At 42.4% G+C, this 21,158-nt stretch overlaps 1 protein-coding gene across 2 annotated transcripts in view; it reads left to right on the forward strand.

Annotated features, from left to right (window-relative positions):
* The first annotated feature begins 6,096 nt into the window (after positions 1 to 6,096).
* Positions 6,097 to 21,158, forward strand: part of LOC149186576 (oxidoreductase/transition metal ion-binding protein) — a 126,655-nt gene continuing 111,593 nt past the window's right edge. Inside the window, exons 1-4 of one of the 2 annotated variants that reach the window (XM_089411029.1) lie at positions 6,099 to 6,599; positions 7,668 to 7,748; positions 8,053 to 8,247; positions 9,124 to 9,212. In XM_089411029.1, the coding sequence (XP_089267155.1) occupies positions 6,299 to 6,599; positions 7,668 to 7,748; positions 8,053 to 8,247; positions 9,124 to 9,212 (666 nt within the window). In that variant the 5' untranslated portion in view covers positions 6,099 to 6,298. Of the gene's footprint in view, positions 6,600 to 7,667; positions 7,749 to 8,052; positions 9,213 to 21,158 lie in introns of both variants that reach the window. The other variant, XM_089411028.1, reaches the window with a different exon arrangement.

Genomic DNA, 21,158 nt, shown 5'->3' on the forward strand with positions numbered 1-21,158 from the left:
TTTTTAAGAATTGTTCACATGAGAAGTCCAGTCCTGGGGGGACTTTGAGCTTCCATACATGTTTCCACCAGTACTCAATATCTTGTTGTTTATGCGCTTTAGCTAGGACCAGATAACCCTCCTTAGGAGAGTATTTCCCAGACTTTGCGAGTGCCCATATTATCTCGTCCTCCCCTTCTATAATTCTGATATGAGCTTCTGTTAAGGCCGTTGTGTAGTCGACCCAAATCTGTTCCCATTGCTGAGGAATAAGCAAGCTTCGAGCTGATTTCCAGGCTTGTTGAAACAAAGAGGTATGTTCAGGGTCCGCAATATGGCTAATATGAGTAATTCCCGCTTCGTTGAGGTAGGCTTTAAGCTCGAGGGGCAATCTGTGGGCATTTCCGCAACCAATCCAGGGATCCTCCCCGATCCTCACAACGTTTCCATCTTGAATTCTCCATGTGAGGCCAGATCTAATGATCTCAAGAGATTTTAGCACTGCCTTCCAGATTACTGATATCCCTGTGTTAAATCTTGAGAGCTGTCTTTGCCAGTCCATCACATTAAGAGGTGCAACGTATTTGGAGGTGGCCACCCTTGTCCACAGATTGTTTGAGGTGATGAGCTGCCAACCAAGCTTTGCTGCTAAGGCTGTGGAAAATTCCTCCAACTTCTTGATACCCCAGCCTCCCTATTTCTTTAGAATAGAGAGAGCATCCCATTTAACCTAGGCAAAAATTCTGCCAGGATGTTTGCCCTTCCAGAGAAACCAAAGGGTTTGTATCCTAGACAGAATGCCCCTCGGTATCCAAGCTAGAGCCATCTAGTACACTGGAGTAGCCTCCAGTACTGCTTTTATAAGTGTTAATCTGCCTGCCTTGGATAAGTACTTGTGATACCAGATATTAAGCCTTTTTTCTAGTTTTGCTATTAGCCATATCCAGTTTGCTATTCTGTATCCCAGGGGTTTTAACTTGTATCCCAAGTATCTAAGCCCTTCCTCCATTCTTAGCAAGGTGAAGTTGAACCATTGGAGGGCATAATGAATCTCATGAGGCGAGCAACCGAGAGCTGTCATTATGGACTTGTTACTATTGACAATCATGCCTATAGCAGTTTGAAACAAGGAGAAAGAGTTCTTCAGGGTAGTCAAATCCCCTATACCTCCATTGAGGAAGATCAAGACATCATCCACAAATAACAAATGAGTCAGAATGCATCCTTCTGTGATTTTGATCCCATGGAGTCTGCCTCTGAAATGTTCTTCTTTGATGAGCCTGTTGAGTCCTTCCATGATGAGCAGGAAGAGCAAAGGGGATAAGGGGCATCCCTGTCTAAGGCCTCTTTCTGAGTGAAAAAATGGAGAAGTCGCTCCATTTACCAACACACTAAAAGGTATATTAGAGATACAACACATAATCCATTTGATGAAGTCAAAAGGGAACCCTATATGTGTTGAAAGCATTCTTAAGTAGAGCCAAATTACTCTGTCAAAAGCTTTTGAGAGATCAACCTTGAGTATCATACCTTTCATTTTCTTAGTCCGAAGAGTGTATAATACCTCCTGTGCTGTTCCAACCGCCTCATGGATTTGTCTATCTTGAAGGAAGGCAAATTGCTCAGGTGAGATATGGGAGGGTAGGATAGGCCGCAGTCAGTTGGATATGATTTTGTAGATACAATTACATAGAGAAATGGGTTGAAAATCATCAAATGAGGCTAGGTTGTCAGATTTCGGTATGAGGGCAATAAAAGTGGAGTTGAAGGCTTCATGCATCTTGCCATTGCTCTTGGAATCCTCAACGACCTTGAGGAGATCTGGACCTAATGTCTCAAAGAAAGCCAGATAGAATTCCACTGGCCAGCCATTCGGTCCTGGGCTCTTATCTCTCTTGAAACATTTGAGGGTGGCCTCCAGCTCTCCTATAGTGACTTCCTTTACCAACTCTGATGCCTCCTCCTGATCCAAAAAATGGGGAAAGAACTGAGCTACTCGAATGATTTCAGCTATGGTCGCATTGTTGGGTGCTTTGTATATCTGCTTAAAGTGAGATGTTGCCAAAGATGAAAGCCGAGGGAAGGTATTTATAGGGTTCCCATTCTCATTTAGGAGCTGCCAAATGGTATTGGATGCTTTCCGCCCATTTGCAAATTTATGATAGAATTTCGTGTTATCATCACCCTCAAGCAGCCAGATTTCCCTGCTTCGCAATCTCCATGACTCTTCTCTATCCTTTAATATTTTGCCTCTAGAAGCATATAAGGATGTGAGCTTATCCTTATGTTCAGGTGAGGTGAAAACTCCTCCCTGATTATTCTCAAAATCAACAATCTCAGCTTCAATCTCCCTTAGGGTTTTGTCATCCTAAACTCTCTTATTATGTGCCCATATTTTAGAGAGTTTCTTTAGTTCTTTTAAGTTATGCACAAAACCCTCTGCAATGTGCCCTCTAGCATCAAGGGGATGGGCCTTCTAGAAGTTCGTGACCAAGCGAGCATAGGATGCATCTTTTAGCTAGGAAGAGTTGAATTTAAAAGGACCCTTAGGCTTATCAATCCTCCCTCTGATTTCAAAGTAGATAGGTAGATGATCTGATAGTCCTCTAGAACCCACCCATTATCTGAGATTGAGCCTATGCTTAGAAGGCCTTTTTTAAGAAGGAAACGGTTAAGTCTTATGGCTAGGATGTCTTCCCCAACTTTGTTATTCCTCCAGGTGGGATGCAATTTTGCTAATGGAATGTCCACTAGGTTATGAGCTTCCAAGATGTTCTCAAAGAAATCTGATTGGGGGTTGGACTGGGCATGATGACCCCAGGATTCTAAGTGGCCTAAGGAGAAGTTAGGTCCCCTATGAGAATTAAGTGGTCCTTCCGAAAAATATCATAGCTTAGAAGATTTTCCCAGAATTCAGGCCCATGATGGCATGGCCCATACACATTAATAAGCCTGATCTCAGTGCCCAGGTCGACTAAGAATAGATTTTCCCCAATATGCCCAGGGCCACCCTAGCAATTAATAAGGTTGATGGACCAGGTATTAAATCCTAGAGCAATGCCTCCTGATCTTCCAGATGCATCTAGGGCCTGAAAAGACCAGCCTGGGAGCATCAATTCAAGCAAGCGGGAGATAGCTTCAACACTACCCAAGGTTTCTTGTAGGAAAATTACATCGACTGGGTCAGCCATGATCAGTCTTCAAAAAGCTAATTTTTTATCGGGCCTAGCTAGCCCTCTGCAGTTGAAAGAGAGAACCTTCATGGGGGGGATTCTGCCAGGGCGTTCAATGCTCTAAGAGCCCTTTGGATGGTGTTTTGTCTCCCTGAAGCTATATCCTCCTCGACTTGCAATTTTGCTTTGGATAGTGAAGAGGGACAACCGCGAGGAAGCTTTGGAGGAAAGGGGGTCGAATCGAGACCTATATCTAAAAGGTCTAGGACAAGAGACTTCACCTTGGATCGAGTTGGGTAACGGGGGGGGGGGGCTTGTCTCAGGAGCATGGGAAAGGGTGGGGGGGAGCTCCGGGGGCTAGAGTTAGATAGGGGAGGGGGGAAAGGAGGGGACAAGTCACAAAGATGGGAGACTGAGAAAGACCTTCATTGACCTTAAAATTAACAATTGTGGAGAGAGAAATACTTTTAGACAAAGCGTAATTATGGGAAGTACAGGGGATACAAGAGCTCTTACCTGAAGAAACCACAGCCCCGACAGATGCCTTAGCCCTGGTGAGTGGAGGGGAGGGAGGCCGATGAGTTGTTTTGGCGCACTTCTTCGAGGCCTCCTTGGTAGGTGTCTCCTTGGCTGCTTCAGGGTTAGCATGGGTCTCTGCCTCTCCAAAGGGTGGATTCTCCTCTTGTGATTGGTGATTCCTTGATGGCATTGCCTTGCCAGTCCCTCTAGCCTTTGCCCTATTGTTGAGAGGGCAGCCTCGAAAGAAGTGACCAACCTTATGGCATCTTCTACATCGGAAGGGCACCCCTTTGTAATCCAAAAATTGCAACCTTGTTAAATTTCTCCATTGGAGAGTAATGTGCTCCTGTAATCCCTCCCTGGTATCTAAGTGTACCAAGATCCTTGCATAAGCCATCATACCAGTTGACAGATAGGCTTTGTCATGATCCAGGTATGTGCCTAGGGTATTCCCAATGCGTCTAAATACATCCTCAAACCAGAACTGTAGGGGAAGTCCTGGTAGATGCACCCAGAGAGGGCCTGCTCCAAGATGCTCTCTCTCTGGATCAAAGAGGGGATTCCATCTGCGCAAAAGGACAAGAGCCTGTTCAATATGCCATATTGATGAAAGGACCCAATTTGTGTGCTCTACCCTTGCAAATCTTAACACAAACCATCCCCTGACAAAGGTTTGTACAAAAGGGAGGTCGGCCAGATGATGAACCCATACTTTGGCCGTCCATTGCTTCAACCTGGTCGCTGTATAATTTCTTCCTCGTACTCTACCTACCAGAACCCTGTCTGTTGTTTCCATAGAATCTCCCATATGGATGTCCTCACCCAAGCTGAGAAACGCTTCTTGTGCTTTAGGTCTTACACACCTCTGCTTCTTGCTTGGCCTGAACCCTACATCAAAATGAGCCTCAGCCTGCGGAGGACCTCTCGAAGGAGGGTTTCTGGGAGGGTTGGGGTTCGTAGGCTCAAAGGAAGGCCACGCAGGAAAAGCTTTGGAAATTGGCAGAATCACAGTGAAGCTGCCTGATGGGGGGGCCGAGGAAATCAAAGCCAAGGGGATCCCCGTTCAGGGAAATGAGGATTCGCCGGGGGGAGCCATAGAGGGGTTGTGAGAGCTTGCTGATGGTGGGAATGAAGCAAAACCTGAAGAGGAGTCGGCAAGATTGGGGCCTTCAGAGCGAACCACAAGATTTTGGGTCAACGACGGCGGAGGAGGGGTTGAGAAAGCTGGCCAGGAGGGGGTGACCTTTGGGTGAGTGGCTACCAAGCACGAGGGTCCTGAGAATGAGGGCAGCGTCTCTATCTCATCAGAAAGCTCGTTGCTGTACTGATACAGGACCGATGGGTTTGCATGTGGAGTTGTCCAAATGGGGGTGCCCTCCAATGGGTCCTCCGAATAATGTACTAGGTCCTCCATAACCGCCCTGAAAGTCCCACGCTAGTTGTCGTAGTAAAAAAAATTGTGCCCGTCGCTGCTGAGACCGGGAGCAGGTGGTGTGAAATGATAGAGGGTGGTGAGGAAAGCGAAAAGGAATGAGCCTGCCCGCTACGGAGAAACGACAATGTTGGAACGATGTCAATCGTACAACATCAACGACCAGAAAGCTACACAAGCTCCAGCTCACGGGGATGGAAGCTTCATGCTTCAGGTCGCTGACTACAAACCCTAACCCTCATCGGGTCACTTCCTTCGTCTCTTCATTAGAACCGAGGAAACCTCCTTTTACATCACATAAATGAACCATATGAACCCACCTAATACCTCATTATTATTTTAATTAATTGAGAAATACAATATTATCAAGCATTTATTCTTATAATAAATTAATCTCTAATTTCTATAATAAAAACAATTCTTTTATATATATATATATTTTTTTGTTTCACCATTATAGTCATGGCATATTTCAAATTAAAAACAATTCTTTTATATATATATATTTTTGTTTTCACAATTGTAGTCATGGCATATTTCATTTAGTGTCCACTTTAATCATATTAAACCTAAAATAATTCATACATTATTAAACCTAAAATAATTCATACATTATGAAACCAAAAATGCCAATTTCCTTTTTATAATTTGCTTATTTTAAACGGTGGGGAAAAATATCTGGTCAAACATTTACTGCCAGAAAGCTCTGAGTGTCCCTTACGTCTCATGTCAGGCAGAACGCTCTACTCACCAATTCATGTTCTCCCACTCGTCTGTCCCCGCTGTCCGTTACGACGCTGACGTGCAACCACGGTTCGGAGATATAGAGCAGCGGTCGAAAATATTCCTACGTCATCTACTCAACGACTAAACAACGCGCACGTATACTGAAATTTCCGTTTAGACATCCGTCAGTCTACCAATTCTAACCGTTAGGCGCGTTAAGTCATGCGAACTCGATAAGTGAACACCAAGCCAACCCTCACGGTCTGCTAAAACCCCGAGAGTATAAATGAACAAAATGATAGAAACCCAGGTTTTCTGTGCATCAGAGGAATGGCATGGCTCATAAATACAGCAGACTTTGCGAATGAACGCATAAGTCTCAGCAAATTATCGGACTTTGCTGCAGTTGAACGAGTGTAATTGTTTGCCCTGTAAACTACCGTGTATTCCAGGGTTTGAAATTTTGAATATGGCGCATTGTTCTACTCTAACCACGGTTTCTCCGAACTCGTGGCAACTGCACCGGGGGTTCGGCTTGGCTCCTTTTGCCCCCTTACCCTGCAGAACCCCTGCATTGTTGCCTTTCGGAACTAGGCGATCGGAGCTGTCCATACGGTCGAGTGCTGTCGCTGGCAAGGGAAGAGGAGAAGAAGAAGAGAAGAAGACGACCCCAGGGAATCGGTCATGGCTGGAGGCGGATTCTTCGTCCACCAATTCATATGCAGGCTGGTCCTCTGCGGATCCAACTCCCAACCGAAAGAGTCTCACAGGTTAAAAGGATCCGTTATTTATTTAACTTTAACGACGTGTTATGTAATTTATGAGTAAATACATTCTTCTGTATTGCAATATGTTTTTTTTTTTCACATTTTCAAACTCTTTTATTTTTTCACATTTTAAAACTGACTGCAGATTCGTTCTGTTAAGATCAAATTCGAATTTTCTTAGAGATTGATAAATTCATATTTTAATTAGATATTTGACGAAGGATGTTAGGTTTTCAAGATCTCTTTTCGTTTCTGTGAAAGAGGAATCAGGAAATAACTCATGTGCCTTTTGGAATGTCTCCAATTGTCTGGAGCAACTTTTGGCAATGAGATTCTTTGACCTGGAGGCATAATTTAATCCCTGGTTTTTGATCATTCCTTTTGACTGTGAAGGTTTCCAATCCTTGGTATGTGATCGCTTGCAGTGTTCAAGTTCACATTGCAAGAAGCCTTTTCTTGTTGCAAAATAGGTTAATAGCGGAGTTTGGTTGGGTTTGTGGTTCAGTGATGTCATGTCACGAATGAAGATATGATGGAGACCACGAGTCTTGTGTGATTTGGATGGAAGATTATCCTTCTGTCGCGGCTGCTTATCTGCACGACAGTGCTTCCATTCAGTCGGTTGCCCCTCAAGGGTTGTTTTGCCTGCATGTGGGCATCTTGTGGTGCCTGACCTCTTCGGGCCAGTTGTAATGGTCCTCATTCAGTCGAAAGGAAACACGTTGATTTCAATGCTAATGGATAGAAGGAATGTAACTCTTCACAGGGCAGCCCTTTCCTTTGAGTGCAGCAAGGACTTTAGTTTGTTTATGACTTCGTTACATTTGGTGCTCAAATACAATGCATCTTCAATCTTTTGCAATTGTGCATTATACTTATGTATATGCAACTGTGATGACAATGAATGACAATGAGGATTCTTTTATCTGCCGAAAGTAGAGTAGGGTTCTGCGTCACTGCTGTCCGAGTTGTGCTGTTATACATGGCTTTTTTGGAAGTGTACCATTTTAGTATGGATAATGATCACAAAGGTGAGGCAATAACGTGTTTGTCTGGTGACTGGCATTGCAGGATATCTGGCTGCAGGAGCTGCAGGACTGGTTCTCACCATTGGTTTTGCTTTTGCATCGCATTCTTTCTACACTAGAAGAGGTAAAACCCAAGTCTTCTAAAGTTGGTTCTGCTCGTTAGGTTAAGAAGTTGACGCTGTGGCATCAGAGATTGATATTTAATTGACATTGGTCAAATTAAACTAATTGCCAATGGTTGCTCTTTTCCTTTCGTGAACATTTTTCTTTCTCAAAGAGGTTCAATTTATTTTTCTGGATTAGTGGATGAATCTTTCTCTTTGATTGGATGACATCTGTTTGTTAAAGTGGCAGCTTTTGCTCGGTTGGGTGTAGCAATCAGAAAACATTACTCACAATATGAAGAGTGGAATCGTGAATGTATACAGGAATGAAGAGCCTAGTAATGACGCCTCTTGTTGCTGAGCAAGAAAAAATATTGTCTACTGATAGTCCAAGCGCAGCAGATGGTGACTATGTTGGGGAACCGGGTGAGATTCCATCACGTGATGTCCATGAACAAAAGCAGAATGAGGAATCAGGCATGAGTACAGAAGTTTCAGGCGAACTGCATGAGACTGCAGGTACAAACCAGTCTTTTCTTCTTCATGAGGAAACTAATGGTCTGAGATATGAAGGTGGTGAGGGTGATGTGAGTATTTCTGCTGTGGCTGTCCCCATTCAAAACGTGGAACTGACAGAGTCTGAATCTGGTCCAATTGATGTGGTGCCAGTTACTGACAGCAAAGATGTGGTATCTAGTCCACTGCCTGATTCCACAACCACTACCATATCTGAGAATCTGGATAGCTTTGCAATTCTTCCTGATTCTGAGCCCAATTCAGTAGCCACATCTGAATCTGCAAATTCATCTTCTCTTGTTGCATTTCACACTGAAAACAAATCCGTGTCTAATGTATCTGAAAGTGATGGGGCTGCTAGTACGCCATACTCAGAAACCGAGGTTTCTTCCACATTTCCAAATGTAGAGGTGGAAACCTCTGCAGTTTCAACTGTTTCAGAGTCTGGTTCAATGTATTTACATACCGAGTCACAGAATGCTGAACCGAGATTGGAGGTAGGAGAGAGTTTCATGGAAAAAGATCCAACTATTTCTGCTATTTCTGATAATGCCTTTCCCAGTGATAGTACGGTGCCTGAACCCATAATTCCTACAGATGTTGGCATTACCCAAGATTCCTCTTTGCCCATTGCTTCTGATGTTCCAGAATCAAGAAGGGAGATAAAACAATTTATCCCAAGCAATGAAGCTCCCTTAGCGTCTGAAACAATAGCAAGTGTAGTTGTTACAGATGGTAGCGAATCTGCTGTAGCACAAACAATGAGTGAAAGTGGGCTTAATGAAAAAAATGATGCTCTTGATTTGGCTTTGCTTTCTTCACAATCTGAACATTTCTTTCCATCTGCTGGCATACCTGCACCATCTCTTCGGTCTCCAGCCTTACATGTGGCTCCTGGTAAAGTGGTGGTTCCTGCTGTTGTTGATAATGTGCAAGGACAAGCTTTTGCAGCTCTTCAAGCTCTAAAGGTAGTTTCTGCTTCTGAGTTTTGTCTACAGCAGGGCTTCTGTTATTGGTTATTAAATTACATTGAAGTCATCATCCTTGCTCATTTCATACCCGTTTAAAATTATCATATTCTTCCAGCTTTTGCAAATGAATGTGTACTGAAGTGAATCATACCCCGGATCTATTAAGCACCGAGAGGGATATAAAAGAGTAGGAACAAACCTTACAGTGCTTAAAAGATCAGCATTAAGATGGATCTTATTATGGTTGTTTTATGATTTTTCATTTTTACGTAATGGGCTGCAACTTTTATTCCATTTTAACTTATTAGCTTACACACATTACATTACACATCTCATCCATACTGAGCTGTAGAGTGCACCTCACTTCACACGTTGCAGCTAGTTTTTTACAGTATGATGATCTTTTATCAAGAGTGAAATCACAGCTGCGAGTAGCTTCTTCACAGATTCTATTTTATTTTTCATCATTTGGTAATCCAAAGATAGCAAGCACAACCTGTTGTGAACATGATTGGTTGTTAGAGGAATAAGAAATGCTGTTGCTTGTCCTTTCAGAGGCTTAAGTCTATACGTTGCTTTTAAAATTCACTCCTGAATTGGAAATAAAACACTGTTAACCATTCCAAACGAAAGTTGGATTTATGCACTTTTGCATAAAAAGAAATTTGGATACTTATTCCCGAGGAGAGTGGAGCTCATGTTTTTCCTCTGCGGTTCATCCATATTTTGGTGAGTATTCCTACCATCAAAATAATTCATGTGATTCTCAGATCCTTAGATTTGCATTTCACATGCTTTTAATATATGTGGTGTGCCTCACTAACTGTCTCTTGTGATCTCATCTTACCTCAGATCCACCATCAAGTTGCTTATTCATTGCCATCGATGAGTGCTTAAAACATCAGTGACTGCTTGTCCTTTGCACTTACTAACCTTGATCCACCTTTGAATAATATTAGATTTTGATACTTATTCCCAAGGAGAGTTCAGCTTATTTTTTTTCTCAGCCATTCATCTATAAATTTGGTGAGTGTTCCAACCATTGAAATTATGTTGGTCTCAGACATTGAGATTTCACATGCTTCTAAAATATATGGCCGTTGGCATGTATCATCAATCACCGCTTATGATCTCATCTTGACCACTATCCTGATTCCTGACACTTATTAGCCTCAATCCACCATAAAGTTATTTATTAATTGCTAAGCAGGAGTGCTGAAAATATCAGTGACTGGTAATTCCTTTTCTCAAGCATGCAGTTGGCTGTCTAACTGATTGATTAGGAGACTGTGCTTAGCCTCCTTTCAACCTCATATTTTATGTGTCCCATAATCAAATAAACTGTCTTTGGATTTATGGGGATATAGTGAAATATCATGGCAGGATATACCACGGCTATCTATGCAAATTTATTAATCAGTAGGTATAAAATGATAGGCAAGCTTCGACAGACAACTTGGGACATTGGACAATTTCTTCACAATCTGTAAAGCCATCGAGAGATTGCCAAAAGGTTTAAATTTTTGTTTGAACCATCTGAAAGGCACCTGACAATTGTATGCCATTTTCACTAGAAACTAAAATCATTGGGTTCTCCATAAGGCATTATTTGTCTGGTTATGAATAACTCTGAAAGATCTTCAGTAGGAATGGCCTTCTAAAGTTCTAAAGGAAATACACACTGATATTGATTCTCTTTGCCAAGGGGGGCTTACTAGGTTGGTGAAAGTGGGGTGCTGTTATAGCTGTTTCACGTCTCCCTATTGCCCTTCATCATTAAACTGTGGCTGCCAGGGCCAATGCAAGCAGGGTGGGTGAAGTATAGGATTGTTTTCCATCATTATGGTGTGGCTGCTAGGGCAAAGGCAAGCATGCTGGGTCAAGTGTAACAAAATACCTCACACTTGGTTTGTCAGCTCACCTAATCCAGGTGTGGTGTTTGGGGTGGTGTGCATGATGCTCCATAATAAGTGGAAGCTTCTTCAAAAAAATATTGATCCAATTAAGTTTTTTTTTCTTCCTTTCTGTTGTTTTGACTTTACAAAGATCAGTTAGAACAATATTTTAGGAGATTACCTGTATGGAGGATGAATGTCTCTTGCTTTGTGTCTCTGTTCTCTCTCACACACTTGTAGATACTATTATAATCCTTTTATATTTTATAGACCTTAAAGAATTAACTTTTGCAGGGATGCCCTGTTACGATTATTTAAAAGGTCATGTGATGAACAAGCCATCATCCTCAACTTGATTGTGTCATTGGTTAAAGTCTAAGTATCTAGACATGACTTTATAAAGGATAGTTCTTCCTATCCGTTTTACAAAGATAATAATGTAGTTTTACAGTTATAGCCCCATAAGATGCTGCTATTTGATAGTGCGAACAAATCTACAAATTTATGTGTCAGTGGTCACATGGCTAAATGTCTCCTTAGTGGATTGTGCGTCGAATAAGAGAGTACCAATATGTCCCCTAGAAACTGGGTTAGTGTTAGTAGGTCTGATAGGTATTCAAGTCTCCAGGTGTGGGTTTTTTATTGAAAATTTTTAAAAAGAAAAGAAAAGAAAGTGATCCTTTTAATATGAAATGCTAAGTAATAGGACACGTCCAAACAGGGGCTGTGTCCCATATTCTTCTTGTCAGACTCAAATACACGAGGGCAGGTGTTTGACATGTGTCCTTTTCATAGGGCATGTGCCAAACACATTCCCTCAACATGTCTTGAAAATCAGACACTTGTGTTCCCTGTGTAAGCGACCTATGGCACCATAAATGACCTGTTTTTTCCCCTTTTTTTGTCATTTCACTTAGCAGGTTGGAGCTATGAGGTGATTTGGAGTGCAGCCAAGTTATTGTGCAGTGTTAGAAGGGATTCCAAGTGTTGGGAAAGTGCATTTTTCCACCAATCTTCAAGTTTTTTCCTATAGCAGTCCACTATCTTCCTCATTTCCCAGAGATTATGGCTCAATCATCAAGGCAGCTGGTAAAGGTCAAAGGAAAGGGAGGAATGCCCCCACTGATGTTGTCCCCCTTCATTCATTTTCTCTAGGGTCTGCTAGTGCTGCAACTGCTGGAAGTGGGGCTGCAATAGCAGTTTCAAATGTTGAAAAAAACACTGTTTTAGCAAGACAGCAGGCTCAAGAACAGAAGTATCCACTGTGGAAGCATGTTACAAGACAGCAAGGGCTTGGGACCAAACAAAAGGGGGGAGGGAATATCCTCATTTCCCAGAGATTATGGCTCAATCATCAAGGCCAGCTGGTAAAGGTCAAAGGAAAGGGTGGAATGCCCCCACTGATGTTGTCCCCCTTCATTCATTTTCTCTAGGGTCTGCTAGTGCTGCAATTGCTGGAAGTGGTGCTGCAATAGCAGTTTCAAATGTTGAAAAAAACACTGTTTTAGCAAGACAGCAGGTTCAAGAACAGAAGTATCCACTGTGGAAGCATGTTACAAGACAGCAAGGGCTTGGGACCAAACAAAAGGGGGGAGGGAATATTCTTTGGACTTGTAATTTTTGCCAAATCAGTTTGAGAGCACTTACTTTCAAGTTAAGGGCCATTTGTTGGGCACATCTTGTGGACTTGGAGCACGAAGCAGGGACGCAGAAACGTCATTTCCCAAAAATCTAGGAAGCGAAGCGTCTACTATATATATATTTTATATTAAAAAAACATCCAAAATACCAAATTAGTTGTAGAAGATATGTAAGCATGCATATTTGTACATAAATCAAGGTAGATATGGCGTCCACTATACATTAATGATTAATTATTCTCGCATCAACCATCTAGAATCTAGATTCTTCTCCTCTTGTCTAGCGTTGCCTCTACCTCGATTGTTTAGGGATATTAGTCAACATTGCCCAATTTTGATCGAACTACCTAATCCAAGCTTTAAAATATGGTAGAAAAAGTTTAACATGTTTGATTGATGATTTTGACTTGATTGAAAGGTAATTTTTTGCTAAGAGCATGACAAAGGAGTTCAACAATTAACACCACCAACGCTAGGGTACATATAGGGCTTGGTGCTCTTGATTAAATACTAATCACATACCCTTATACATAATATAATCTAATGAAATGCCACAATCCCATTGATCCTGAATTCTTGAAAACTGTCATGTCTGCTGAATTTTGAATAGGACATGAAATTCTATCTTCTCCATATCAAGTCCGATGAGGCTAGAACAACTCTCAAACATCTTGAGTCATTTCATGGTAATGTTAAAATTTAAGTACAAGGATGCAAATGGAAAATAAAGGAGAATGTCACTTTTAATTCAAGAATTTAACATTACCGCGAGGGAGCATCTAGGAAGCATCTAAGGAGCATCAAGGGAGCACCTTGGGAGTGTGTTAAAATTGGCAACTAGGGCCAAACTCCATGTCGGTCATCTTATTTATGGCAGCTGATATTTTTCCTAGATTCCTCTTGTCGAGAGGTGTAGGATTGATCTAAAGATCATCTGATTCCAACAAGTATTTATGGAGATATGAATTTATTTGTATTTACTTGACAAATTGTCAAGGTTTGCCAACAACAAAATGTGTGGCACACATGCCCAACAAATCCTATAAGTACAAGTGAGGTTGATTCATAATCGACTCATCTCATCTCACTCATTCTTCTCTCTCTCTCCTTAGCTTTGGGTTACATAAGGAGCAACTCACACGTGGGAAGGAGGAGGACGCATAAGGGCAAGGAAGACACAGAAGTTGCTGAAGGTCTCTTTGACTAGCGTTGACCAAGCGTTGACCTTAGAAGAGTGCAGTTTTGGTGTGGCTGCCTCTCCTAGGTAGACCACAGATTCTGGAATGCAAACCGAGGCAATCTGACCTCTGCTTTGACTAGCATTGATTGCCCTAGTTTGGGGCTGCAGGTTGACTTCAGTCAACAACAGTTTGACTGTGTTTTTGGGGCTGTTTATGGGTTGCTTCTGCAGGCTGTTCGAGGACTAGTTGATCAATTTCATCTCACTTGACTAAGTTTGACTTTGCTGATTTAGGGTTTGCTGCTGCTGATATAAAATTATAGAATTATGATTTTGTACTATTTCTCTCTGCTGAACTATTGAAGATAAAAGAAGATTTGATCAAAGGGTTTCCCCGCATTGGGGTTTGTCCCTGGCTAGCCGCCACATCTTGTGTCTCTTGTCTTGGCTTGTTTTTTGTCGATCGTTTAATGTTCTATTTGCACTTTACTTCATGGATATGTGATTGCTAATCAGTATAAGTAAACTGCTCTAAGCATAGAACATACCATAATTTAACATGGTATCAGAGTTGAGGTGAAGACAAAGCCCAAACAAGAGCAAGAGCAATCACTGAAGGTTGGCAAGGCTATCGTAAAAACTTCATGGGGTCCTCAACACTCTTCCCTGCTGAAGACGAGCTTCCTGAGAAGTCTGACTATCATGGATGGAAGATGTCTCTCGATTTGACTTTAGAAGATCAGGAAGTGTTGGACCATGTGAGAGGTAATTTTGTTGCGCCTCCATCAAATGCATCCGCTGCTGCCAGAAGCAAGTGGACCAAGGGAGAAGTCAAAGCAAAGAAGATCATTCAGGACTCTATCGACAAGCGCCTGGTGGCATATGTTTCTGAGCTGACCACCTCCAAGGAAATCTACGATAGACTAGTGAGTCTATTTAAAGTTAATGATGTAAATCAAGTTTTGTTCCTTAGAAATAAGCTGAAGGAAATTAAGAAGGGCAAAGATGAGAGTATGCAAGCATATTTCTTAAGGATCACCGAGATCAAGAATGATCTCCTATCTATTGGGGAAGTAGTTCCTGATAGGGAAATGACTATCACAACTCTTGGAGGACTGCCACCTGAATGGTATATATTCAAGACTACTCTTCTCAACAATAATGTCATTCTAGGATTTGAGGAATTGATGGCTAGATGTATTCAAGAAGAAACACAAGGGTGGAAGAGCAAGAAATGCCCGCACTTAAAGGCAATCCCTCTGCCTTTTCTTCTCATGCTAAAAGAAGAAACAATTCTAGGGCTAAATCCAAAGGAAAGGCTGGACCGAAGGGTGGAAGAAAAGGACGATGTTACAATTGCAACAAAATGGGCCACTATGCGAGGGAGTGCCCTGATAAAAGGGACTCACACCATGACGATGACGAAAATCACTCTCAAGGCAATCAAAAGAATGGCAGGTCAAATGGAAAAGGTAAAAGAAATGCCAGAAATCAAGGAAGAGGACAACCCTTCAAGAAGGCAAGAAACTCCAGGTATGAATTTAATGTTGTTAACAATAAGTAAGATGAATATTGTCTACCAGCGATCCTCTCTACTATTGCTCCCGCGGACTTGCTGGGAAATTGGCTTATTGATAGTGGTGCCTCAAAGGCACTTCACTGGTTACAAAGAAGCTCTCTCTGATCTGATAGAGAAGGAGACCAACCCGGAAATTGTTCTTGGGGACAACGTAAAATATCCCGTGAAAGGCGTAGGGAATATCACGCTTCAATTGAATCAGGGTAATACAATTCATTTGCAAGAAGTCCTATATGTACCTGATCTCAAAAAGAACCTGGTGTCCGTTTCGGCAATGGAAGACAAAGGCTACAAGGTGACCTTCATCGATGGCAAGGTACGTGTATGGAAAAAGAATTTTAAAGAAGCTTTCACTCTTGGGTTTCGAGTCGATTCATTATATTAGGTCGGAGGAAGTCCACTGGGTGTCTTGTCTTATGACACATCACTTCAGTTCGAACTATGGCATTAGAGGTTTGCTCACCTTCATTATAAAGCTCTACCCAATGCAAGACAAATGGTGATAGGGATGCCCGAGTTCTGAGTAGAGCAAGAAGGTGTATGTCCTGGATGTGCTGAAGGGAAGCTCAAAAGGGGACCATTCCCCTCAAGCGAAAGCAAGACCTCTGATATATTGCAGTTGGTTCACTCAAACATATCTAGTATGATCCTTATGAGCTCCTTGGCAGGATATTTATATTACCTCACTTTTATAGATGATTATTCTTGCAAGACTTGGATATACTTCTTGAAAAAGAAGGATGAAGTGTTCACTTGGTTTTGTCACTTCAAATCCTTGATTGAGAATCAAACCGAAAAGAAGATCAAGATGTTAAGGACTGATAATGGGACTGAGTATGAATCCAATGAGTTCTATGACTTTTGCAAAGAATCTGGCATTAAGAGGGAGACTACAACACCATATACTCTTGAGCAGAATGATGTGGCAGAAAGGAAGAATCGTATGATTGTGGAAGCTATCCGTGCTATGCTCCATGATCAAAGACTTTCAAATTTTCTACAGGTCGAAGCTGTGAATACCACCATATATCTGCAAAACCGATGCCCTCATCAAGCATTGGGTTCCAAGGTTCCTGAAGAGATGTTCACTGGTAAGAAACCTGTTACCTAACGTATCTCATTTTAGAATTTTTGGAAGTCTTGTATATTTTCATATGCCGAAGGAGAAAAGGAATAAATTGGTTGCATCTGGAAAGAAAGGAATCTTCGTGGGCTATAGTGAAAATACTAAGGGCTATAGAATCTATGTGCCTGGTCAAAGGGAAATCAAGATTAGCCATGATGTCACCTTTGACGAAGATGTGGCTCTTAGCAAAGTTGACAATCTTCCTACTCAAAGGGGATCTAAAGAAGCTGACACGAGGGAAGCGAAGAAAAAAGAAGATGAGACGATGCCCGATGTGGAAGAACCTATGGATCCTATTGATACTCCTCCGCAAGAGCCTTCCTCTTCTAGGAAAAGGCCTTCATGGCTTAGGGGGACACTTAATGATGCTGAAGGACACATTGCACCCAGAGGGACTTTCCGGGAAAGTAAGAAGCCGACCAGGTATCAGGGATAGTTGACCATCATGAGCACAATCATCCAAAATGAGCCTTCATCATTTGCAGAAGCTGTCAAGCATCGAGTATGGAAGGATGCTATGACTGAGGAATATGAGTCCATCATGAAAAACGATATCTGGGATGTGGTCCCCAGACCCCAGGACAAAGCAGTTGTCACTTTGAAATGGCTTTACAAGATAAAGCATGCAATTGATGGAAGTGTTGAAAAGTATAAGGCTCGTTTTGTCACTCATGGCTTCTCTCAGAAGGAAGGAATATACTATAACGAGATATTTGCACCTGTTGCCCGATATACCACCATCTGCTCGATCATAGCCCTTGCTGCTTCGCAAAGATGGAATCTACATCAGATGGATGTGAAGACCGCGTTCTTGCATGGTTCGATCAAAGAGGAAGTCTATGTGGAACAACCCGAAGGATTTGAGATTCATGATCAGGAATCTCACGTGTGCAGGTTGAAGAAAGCCCTCTATGGGCTGAAGCAGGCACCCTGAGCGTGGTATGAGAGGATGATAGTTACCTGATGAAGCTGGGATTCACTAGGAGTGAAGCCGACCCTAACTTTTACTTTAAGGTTGAAGATGACAAACCTCTCATAATGGTGCTGTACATTGGCGACCTCTTTCTAACAAGTGCAGACCCTCTCATTCACAAATGTAAGAGGGAGTTGGCTTTTGAGTTTGAGATGAAGGACCTAAGACTGATGCACTATTTCCTAGGACTGGAAGTTTGGCAGAAACTAGGGGAGATTTTCCTATCTCAAGGAAAATATGTGGTGAAGATATTGGAAAGGTTTGGTATGGTGGACTGCAAGCCCGTGACTACCCTGATGGAGCTTGACTTCAAGAAGTTAAGCGGTAGTGCTGCCGGACCTGTTTTACAAAATGCTACCGAGTATTGTCAACTTATCGGAGCATTGATGTTCTTGGTGAACTCCCGTTCGGATATATGTTTTGTAGTCAACACGTTGAGTCAACATATGGTTGAGCCTCAACCCACACGTTGGATTGGTGCCAAGAATCTGTTGAGATATCTTTTTGGCACGATCACACATGGTTTGAGATACACTGCCGGAGATGTGAGACTACATGGATATACCGATGTTGATTGGGCAGGCAGTGTGGTGGACCAAAAGAGCAAATCTGGGTGCTGTTTCTCTTTGGGATCTACCTCGATATCCTAGATGAGTAGGAAGTAGAAGTCGGTGGCTTTGAGCACCGTCGAGGCAGAATACATTGCTGCTAGTATGGCCTCTTGTGAGGCTGTCTGGTTGCGGAAGCTTTTCAGTGAGTTGTTTGGATTCACATTGGATACTATTGTGATCCTGTGTGACAGCCAGAGCGGGATTCGTTTATCAGAGAATCCCGTATTTCATTTGCTCCAAGCACATTGATATCAGGTACCCCTATATCCGGGATATGGTACAGCGGGGAGCAATAAGGCTCCAACATATTGGTACAGATGAACAGGTCGGCGACATTTTGACAAAGCCCCTGGGAAAGGTCAAATTCTTGACTTTCCGAGAACAATTTGGTGTCGTTGAGAGACCCTCTTATGAGGGTCATGTATGATGCATATAATGAGCTCTGGGAGCTCTAGGGGGCGGGGGTACTTCTTGGAGCGACATGCGACCACAGGGCAACTCACCATTCCCTAGTGGTGCACTATGTATAGGGTGAAAGATTTAACCTTCCCTTGTGACACCCCGTGGTGACTGTGGGACAGGATGATTAGTTCTCTTGTGGGCCAGGATGATTAATTCTCCTGTAGCGACTGTGGGACAGGATGATTAATTCTCCTGTGGGCCAGGATGATTAGTTCTCCTATGGGGACTGTTGGATAGGATGATTTGTTCTCCTGTGGACAAGATGATTAGTTCTCTTATCGAGGCATCTTTGGGCATTTTGGGACTCATGGGAAGTACCTCTCATATGATCAATGAGTAGGGAAATGGGGTTAGGGACCATTAGTAGTACTATCGATGGACGCATCGTTGTATCTACCGTACTCCCTATGCTAGGATGACCTCCATTGATTTGGGATCAATGATACTGATTTGGGATCAGTGAGAGTGGTATGACACACTCTGAGACTGACTTCGGGTCAGTGGAGGATGGTATGATACATCCTCGATCATTTCTTCTTCTTCATAGTTCAGCAGAGGAGAGCAAAGCAGAGTAGAGCCAGTAGCGCAAGGCAGTGCATTTGATGGTTGGGACAGTACCGATGGTTAGACGAATTAGCAGATGCAGTTCTCCCTAGCTGAGAGGGAGTGTTAAAATTGGCAACTAGGGCCAAACTCCATGTGGGTCATCTTATTTATGGCAACTGATATTTTTCCTAGATTCCTCTTGTCGAGAGGTGTAGGATTGATCTAAAGATCATCCGATTCCGACAAGTATTTATGGAGATATGAATTTATTTGTATTTACTTGACAAATTGTCAAGGTCGACCAATAGCTAAATGTGTGGCACACATGCCCAACAAATCATATAAGTACACGTGATGTTGATTCATAATAAACTCATCTCATCTCACTCATTCTTCTCTCTCTCCTTAGCTTTGGGTTACACAAGGAGCAACTCACACATGGGAAGGAGGACGCATAAGGGCAAGGAAGACGCAGAAGTTGCTGAAGATCTCTTTGACCAGTGTTGACCATGCGTTAACCTTAGAAGAGTGCGGTTTTGGTGTGGCTGCCTCTCCTAGGTAGGCCGCAGATTTTGGCATGCAAATTGAGGCAATTTGACCTTTGGTTTGACCAGTGTTGACTGCCCTAGTTTGGGGCAGTAGGTTGACTTCAGTCAACAACAGTTGGACTGTGTTTTTGGGGCTGTTTATGTGCTGCTTCTGTAGGCTGTTCAAGGACTAGTTGATCAATTTCATCTCGCTTGACTAAGTTTGACTTTGCTGATCTAGGGTTTGCTGCTGCTGATATAAAATTACAGAATTATGATTTTGTACTATTTCTCTCTGTTGAACTATTGAAGATAAAAGAAGATTTGATCAAAGGGTTTCCCCGCATTGGGTTTGTCCCTGGCTAGCCGCCACATCTTGTGTCTCTTGACTTGGCTTGTTTTCTGTCGATTGTTTAATGTTCTATCTGCACTTTACTTAATGTATATGTGATTGCTAATCAGTGGCTAATAAGAAGAAAAGAAGTAAACTGCTCTAAGCATAGAACAGACCATAATTTAATAGAGTGTCCGAGAAGCCCCAACCCAACTTAAGTCAAAGAAAAAATAAAAAAAATATTTAGAACCCTGTGGAACCGTCTGTCTCCCTTCGGATCCGTGTCCGATCCATCGAAAATACGGGGAGGATCCGTCGTCAGATCCGCGGTTCGGAAATCCGGAACCACGGATCGGGCTGAGACGGTTCCAAATTTCCTGGAATCGTCTTCGCCGACCCGATCGTTAGTTTTGAAATTCAGAACCGTGGACCCCCACGAATCTATACGAGATGCGATCCCTGGTTTGGATCTTGGGGGGGGCGTTTCGTGCAACACTGATCCAAATTAAAAGAATTGGTAAGAGAGGCCAATGTTTGCTTGGGGATGGTGGCAACAACATCTAAGAAAACCAAGAATGAGGATTGTCTTGCATTCTTGAGGGAATCATCTAATAATTATCCATTTGGCAGTTGGAGTGCATCTTAAACATTGAAAAAGAGGGCAAGACGATCCAATGGACAAGATATTTCAACGAGAGAGGCGAGATGAAATTGATCTTACCATTGTTCTTTTTATTTTCAACTTTATCTCATTTGATGTTGCATGGTCACCTTTGTTTATTGAGATGTGTCGAGCTCTAGTGTAGTGGGCTTGAATAGGGTACATGCCTCCTAGTTCAGAAAAATCTTAGAACTACGTTGTTGGTTAAGGTAAATATGGAGGTGGATAAGATGCAAGAGCCTATTAAATCATTATGGCCCTCATTTGGTGTTAGTATTGTTTTTGATGGATGGATAGATATTAGATACAACACACCATCCACTCATCGACTTTGTGGCGTCTTCAATGAATGGGCCATTCTTCTTGAAAACAATGGATGCTCTTGGAAAAATACAAAGATGCACAATAT

This window comes from Pinus tabuliformis, chromosome 3_1 (assembly GCF_031772625.1).
Source record: "Pinus tabuliformis cultivar Carrire ecotype Pingquan chromosome 3_1, CPIR1, whole genome shotgun sequence".
Lineage (NCBI taxonomy): Eukaryota > Viridiplantae > Streptophyta > Pinopsida > Pinales > Pinaceae > Pinus > Pinus tabuliformis.